We start from the raw sequence: 7,024 nt of genomic DNA, 5'->3' as shown, positions 1-7,024 counted from the left end.
CCGTTACTAGTGTGGTGTACCTAATAAAGTGGCCGGTGAGTGTAATCCAGCTGACACATGAAACAATCTTCAGTCAACATGAGACAATATTTACTGTGTGCAGAATATTGTCACTAAGTGCTCTTGGAGGGCCAAATGGGAGTCACCCGCAGACCACATTTGGCCCACGGGCCTTGAGGTTGACACATGTGACCTAGTGGATAAGTGACACACATATGAACAAAATGACAGCTTTCACCCTCAACTGTTAACACTAATGTTGATCAATAAAAGACCTCAGTTAGTGCTTCTTAATTTAGCAAGTGTTAATCCCCTAATGAATTTTAAAAATAGCAAAAGCCCTAAAGCACTAATCAAGAAATTAGTTCCCCTATTAGTGTTTTAGGGGAACTGTGCCAGCGACTATTATATACAGTATACAGTATAGCTGAAGAGTTAGCATAAAATATGATCCTTTCATGAAGCAGCTCTGTTGTCCATCATCATTTTCAGTTTCAGGTTGAGTCATTTCTACCTTCTCCTCTCTGTCAACGCTCTCTGGTTTCATTTAAAAAGGCTGAATGTCAGATATTATACAAAATTAATGTCGAGATCGAGCGTGCACTGGAGCACCGGAGTCATCATTTATCCAGAATGCTTCGCGGCATAAATGACATGATGACGTCTGTGTGACAAAACATGTTTCTGATTCATATAAACCAAACAGCCCACAGTGTTTTCAGTCTGGCTTTTATAGTTGAATCAAATATTTAGCAAATACTGTCCAAAGTTACAACTATGGGGTTTCACTAACCTTTTTTTTTTAATTGCCGTGGACGACATCTCACATCGTAAGCTCGTCTTCTCAGTTTGTGTTTTCTCATTTGGTTTTCTGTCTCTGAATGGATTTTCTTTTCCTGGAAGAAATTATAACTATTTTTTTCCTGATTGTATTTTCTTGCCATTGTTGCATGTCTTCCTTTTTTTTACTGCTTCTCTGTTCTAAGATGTTTTTAATTCAAGCATCTTCTCCCACATAATGTTAGGTTCAAAGACTCTCCTCTGAACGACCACATCTCAAGACATCTTTAGTTTCTGGAACCTCTTTACTTTTCCTCATCGCCCTTGTTATTTCCTCTGATCATGCTGGAGGCCTTGGCTAAATAACCGAATGTGTGATGTGTTAAGTGTCTGTAATTTAGTTTCAAGTGAGCGACTTCAAGTAATATATTCATATATGTGTGTTTGTTGCTCCAAGTGCCTTATTTGACTGGGTTGTGTGCTTTGAGTGCCGGCTCTTGGCATAGGCGAACTAGGCGGTCGCCTAGTGCGCCATCTGCTGGAGGGGGCACCGAACTGCAGAAGAAAAAAATCAATTATTTGTAATCCCTGGTTGTAACTCTGCTCAGCGCCCCTTTCATTTAGCTTTGTCTTAAAAAACTATAATGAAGTATTACAGGAAAAATAAACTACTCTCCCCCCACAATGCATCAATCACCCCCCACCCCCTCTCTCATTTGATTGACGTTGCACTGACTCGTCCTGCTCCGACACTCTAATGGGGGAGGGGCTAGTAGTGCCTCTCAGGTAGYGGTTCATGTTGACAAACTCAATAACAAGTCTGTATTTTGTTGTCCCATACATGTGAACCTCTTCGGATGTTTACCTGGACAAAAGGCCTCAAAAATGTGTAAATTTTGCAAAAAAAAAAGTCCATACAACTCGCACCGGGGGTTGCGTTTCAACTCGCCTAAGGCACAAAAATGGCTAGAGCCAGCACCGCTTTAGGCTTTGGAACACGTAGTTGACGTGAATTTCCTACGTTTTTTCTAAGAATGGTTAATTTTAGGTATCAGGGTTAATGGTTAATTTTAGGTACTAGGGTCAGGGACATGATGTCTAAAGTGAATAAAGGTAATTTTAGGCTTTGGAACGGTAGTTTTTGTGCATTTTCTACACTTTCAGAAATTATGACAACAGATTCTGCCCCATCTCGTCAAAAAATGACGAAAGGGGGGTACCCGACGCGTCAAAATCGGACGCAGAGGGAACTTTGGAAAACCGTCAATATGTGACGACTTGGGAGTGAGAATGGGTTGGTTCAGTGCCTATAAGTTAGTTTCAAGTGAGCGAATTCAAGTAATATATTCATATACTGTATGTGTGTTTGACGCTCTAATGCCCCTTTTCCACTAGTGCCACTTAGTGTAGTGTCGGTACGGTTTGGTACGGTTCCAAGCCATTTCCATTAGGTCAGATTCATGGAACCGGCCCTTTTTTTAGTACCTACTTCATTGTGGTTCCAAGCAGCTCCAGCTGACACCAAAATGCGACGTCAGAACACTGTTCGTCACTGATTGGCTAAATTTTTGCAAATTGTTAAAATTTCAAAAGTTATTCATCAAATGTGTTTCCATCTCTCATTTTGCCCATTAACTTTTTTACAAAAAACCTAAAAACCACCTCCACTAACCGCCCAAAACACACCTATTGGAACCGGACTGGAACATCAGTGGAAAACCAACCGGTCCGACCCGTACCTTCACCGACCGTTCCGACACTACACCATAGAAAAGAGGCACACGTGTCTTAATTGACTCGGTTGCGTGCTGTAAGTCTGTTTGAATTGCTCTGACCTGAAGTCACTGTAGGGGTGTATGATCCAGGCTCCGGCTGATTTCAGTCTCTCCTGCTCCAAGGCCACAGCTTTGTGGGATCCAAACATCCGCAGGCTGAACTTGTTGACCCCCGGCTGAAGCATGGCTCCAAACTGCCTCTGGATGAAGGTGCTCTGGTTGGAGTTGCTGTAGTCCTCTCCGTCCAGGCTCATGCCGAACCCGCCCAGCCCGGACGGACCCGTGGTCTCGGGGGTCCCCGCCGCGGTGGTGTTGCAGGCCGTGGTGGTGGTCTCCGCGCCGGTCGCCACCACCATGACCCCGGTCCCGGTGGAGGAGGAGGTGGAGGCCAGGGTGGCGCGGGACGTGGCGAAGCCCACGGAGCGTGGAGGAGGGTGGGCCGAGGAGGAGGAGGACGGCGGGGGCAGAGGCAGGGGCACCGGCGTGGTCGGGGTGCCCGCCGAGCGGAAGGGGAGGCCGTCCCTGGCAGAGGAACTCATGATGGACAGGCGACGACCGCCACGTCCACCTGACGAGGCGCTGTCTCCCTCCAGGGACGCCTGGGACAGTCTGTATCCTGGGGACGGCAGGCTGCCTTTACTGCGCCGCTTCGAGTCCCCGTCAGTCCGCCTGGGCAGGCTGTCTCCTCCAGAGCCCCCCGTACTACCAGGGGTGCCCACACCCCCATCCATCCCAGCTCAGGGAGGAGGGTGTGACCTGTAGGATGTGAGCCCTTCAGGAGAGCAGCTGATTAATAATCTCACCTGGACAGATTATCCTACATGGATGAAGATGTCATCATCAGTTGCTGGAAAAAGCAACAGGAAAGTCTGTAGCCATCCTTACCTCAGTGCCCTTGGAAAAGCCCCCCCTCTTCATCCCCCTGTCACTAAGCAGCACTCTTTTTTTTTTCCTTCCAGGAGTCAGGGGTTTTTTGTCCTCACAAATGGCCCCGCACCCTTCCTCCTTCCTCGTCCTTGAAACGCAGCTCTCCGCCCGAGGCCCTCCCTCTCCCCTCCACCGCGGCCGCCCTCGACGCTCCAGCGCCGGTCATGTTTGGCACCGGCTCCTCGGTCTGTTGTGGAGAACGTCGCTCGACGCTCATTGGTCGGAGCTGCCGGATCTTTTATTTTTATTTTTATTTTTATTCTTCTCACTCAGTTCAGGCTTCTTTCCCGTCGCGTCTCCGGCGTTTGTGGCGGCTCGGGTCGGCGCAGAGGTGGAGGGATGATCACGTTTACATCGGAGAAATGACAAGGACGACTGGTCCTCACTCATCCATTCAGGTCATTGTGGGCGCGCGAGTCGAGACGCGCAATTCTAGACACCTAGACGCATCCAAACAGCAAATTATTGTGCAAAAGAGGGGGGAAAAAGGATTGCGCACGAGACATAAGTCGACTTGTTCCCCAGATGTTAAGTCCACATGTGGTCCTGTTCGGAATCCGAGCGGAACCGTGATGATGATGATGGAAGGCGCGCGGCTTCACGTCAGACTGATGGAAGCTACTTCCTCACTGTTCCCCTCCCCATGAACAGCGTCCTCCCGGTTTAAACGGATGAAACAACTTGTTGAAGCTCCTCCGCTGAAGAGCTGAATGGAAGTTCACTTCTTTTCCCGCTCAGAGGAGCGCGCGGAGAGGCGCGTCCGAGTCAAGTGCTAAATAAATAAATAAATGCGCATCTAAAGGGCTGGATGCAAGCGGCTTGTTACCATGGCATCCGCATCCCCATCATCCCCCTCCTCCTCCTCCTCCTCCTCTTCAATGCCGCGCGCCCGGACACGGAGACATCTCTCAGGTACGACTTGCGCGTCATCACTTCTCACCAATGTCAGGAGAGAGGAGGGATGAAACTTCAGCTGAGCCTGGCTGTTCTTTAGTTTTCATTCTTCTGCAGCTGTTTTTGAAAATGATGACCTGTCTCCTCTGAAGACATCTCATTATAATTTATTGCTAATTCTCATAGTGCAGCCATGAGATCCTCAGGACGACACAGAAAAGTAGTTTTGTGTGTGAACATGCAGGTTGAACACAAAGCTGCACTCAAAAAATATTATGTGGAATTATATTTATTTTTATCTATCTATTAGGGCTGCAACGATACAGAAAATTCACGATTCAGTTTGGTTGGATACTTGAATCTCACGGTTCGATATTTTTTCGATACAAAAAAAAGAGAAATGTCCATGCCCCTTTTAACCTGTAATTTATTTAAATTAATTATGAACATTTGTTTAACCTCAAAAGTACAGTTTTTAAATTAAATGTTGCTGAAACATCAAGTTTCTCAGTGGATCTGCGCTCAAAAATGCAGCCTAGGTGGAGTAGTCGAACACAGATCCACTGATCCTTCAACACAGATCATCTTCAGAAGACAAGTTGATAAAATAATTTTTAAAAATCTGTATTGTTCCATACAAGTGTGTATTGAACCTAAAGTACTGTTTGATACGGTTCGATACGGGTACATGTTGCACCCCTACTATCTATCTACGTATCTATCTATCCTTTATTTTACCAGGCAAAACATTAATAACTTATTAGTCAGCCTTTAAAAAGATTGTGTCAACTGGTTCCACTCAAATGCACAGAGTAAAGTGTATTTTTTATATTTTTCTTTTCATGTATATTGTACATAAGATCATTTGTTTTGTTTTAATAAAATGAAGAAAATAATTGAAATTGAAATATTAAGACATAAAGGAAATGTGTTGTTTAATTCAGTTAAGAGGAACCATTTTTTAAAGTAAATCCACTGCATCTGTTTTTGGAGTGTGAATATTTAGCATATCAGTTCAAAAGGTAAATATAGGAAAACCCACAGCTAAAATTAAACACGTCAAAATGGCAAAAAAGTAGTAGCTAAAAGATAAAATTAGCGAGACAGCTGCTAAAAGCAGGACAAAAAATAGAGCACATCTGATGAAGTAGATTTCAGAAAACAATGCAAGGAATTTAAAAAATGGGAAAAAATTTGTAAGGTCAAATGTCAAAAGTTATAAATATTAGAAAGACTAAAATCCACTGTTCTCTGTCAAGTTGAACATTTTGATACAAATGGCTAAAATAGAAAGTACTTTGATTTAAAACAATGCAATCAAACAAACTAAATTTCCTTATTAGAGAAGAAAAGAAAACGCTGGATGGTTCAGTTTGTGATGAATTAGTCCCGACAACAAAGAAGACAAACAGAGACACTGTAGTGCTTCAAGTTTTATTAGGGAGTCATCATGTTTAAGAAAATTCAACAAGTTGCAGCAGCCTGAATGTTTCAGAGTTTATCAGTTTAATCTCAGAGTTTTTCACATGATCACATTCATTAATGACTGGAGACCGGTCCAGGACTCAGAGGACCCCTGTGTTCACCAGACATTAACTGCCCGCATGATGTTGGTGTGACCGGACCCTGGGATCCAGCCCGTCACCACAATCACCATGTCGCCCGGCTTGAAAAATCCTCTGGCTTTCCCTGTTCGACAGAAAACAATACGTGTTAATTTAAAAATAAAATGTTTATTTTTTAGGTAAAGTCAGACAAATGAACCAACCTATTTCCATTCCAAAGTTGACTCTGTTGTCGACATCATCGGCCCAAACCGGAGCAGGCAGAGGATGGAAGAGGGCGGGAAACACTCCTCTCAACAGCTGGGACTGACGGGCCACCTGAACAGAACCACATGGGTTCTATTACGGTGAAAGAACTGGTTTTTTTAGTTTATTTTTTATATTTTAGTCTTGGCTGTGACTGGATCTATAATTCACTTTGATCCATCAAGACTACAGAGCTAAACTGGGACCAAAAAGTTTGTTAAAAATGTAGTTTAAAACTGAAAATAAAAAAGATTTGAAATTGAAAAATGACTTGAAACTAAAAGAAAAATTGTATTTTTTGATTATTTGATACAACAGCATGACATTTTTTTATTACATGATATAATTGCATGCCATATAATTTAAATTACATGGCAAACCAGCCTGGCATTCTTTATTATGGCATGTCATGGTTTTAGTTAAATGATACAACAACATGCCATATGTAGTTAAATACGTACACTGTAAACATTTATTGTTAGATTTACAGTAACTTAGTGGCAATTTTTATCCAGTAACTTACTGTATATTTTTTACAGTAGTTTTACTGTAAATACATTCAGTAGCTACTGTATTTGATTTTACAGTAAAACTACTGTAAAACAAAATACAGTAGTTACTGTGTTGTTTTTAACAGTAAAACTAATGTAAAATTAGATACAGTAGTTGCTGTTTCATTTTACAGTAAAACTAAAGTAAAACCTACAGTAATAGTGTAATAAAGTTGTAGGGGTCACCCTGGTGAAAAAAAAACTTTTCTGTTGTTTTTTCTTTGTCTTTGATTTTATTTTTTACACTTATAAGAAGAAAATCATTTTAAAGTGTTTTTATTTTCTT

General features: G+C 42.8%; 2 protein-coding genes across 2 annotated transcripts in view; both read right to left on the bottom strand.

Moving 5' to 3' along the window:
- LOC106515091 (potassium/sodium hyperpolarization-activated cyclic nucleotide-gated channel 2) overlaps positions 1 to 3,475 on the bottom strand; it is a 28,779-nt gene extending 25,304 nt beyond the window's left edge. Inside the window, exon 1 of the mRNA XM_014004716.1 lies at positions 2,616 to 3,475. Within this exon, the coding sequence (XP_013860170.1) occupies positions 2,616 to 3,286 (671 nt within the window). The 5' untranslated portion in view covers positions 3,287 to 3,475. The remainder of the gene's footprint in view (positions 1 to 2,615) is intronic.
- A 2,321-nt stretch (positions 3,476 to 5,796) lies between these two features.
- Positions 5,797 to 7,024, bottom strand: part of pklr (pyruvate kinase L/R) — a 22,261-nt gene continuing 21,033 nt past the window's right edge. The window contains exons 11-12 of the mRNA XM_014004717.1: positions 6,145 to 6,259; positions 5,797 to 6,065 (exon numbers count right to left, since the gene is read on the bottom strand). Coding sequence (XP_013860171.1) covers positions 5,959 to 6,065; positions 6,145 to 6,259 — 222 coding nt within the window. The 3' untranslated portion in view covers positions 5,797 to 5,958. The remainder of the gene's footprint in view (positions 6,066 to 6,144; positions 6,260 to 7,024) is intronic.

The sequence above is a fragment of the Austrofundulus limnaeus genome, unplaced genomic scaffold, assembly GCF_001266775.1.
Source record: "Austrofundulus limnaeus strain Quisiro unplaced genomic scaffold, Austrofundulus_limnaeus-1.0 Scaffold26, whole genome shotgun sequence".
Lineage (NCBI taxonomy): Eukaryota > Metazoa > Chordata > Actinopteri > Cyprinodontiformes > Rivulidae > Austrofundulus > Austrofundulus limnaeus.
Note: the sequence above shows the minus strand (reverse complement) of the source record. Positions and strands in the feature narration are given on the sequence as shown.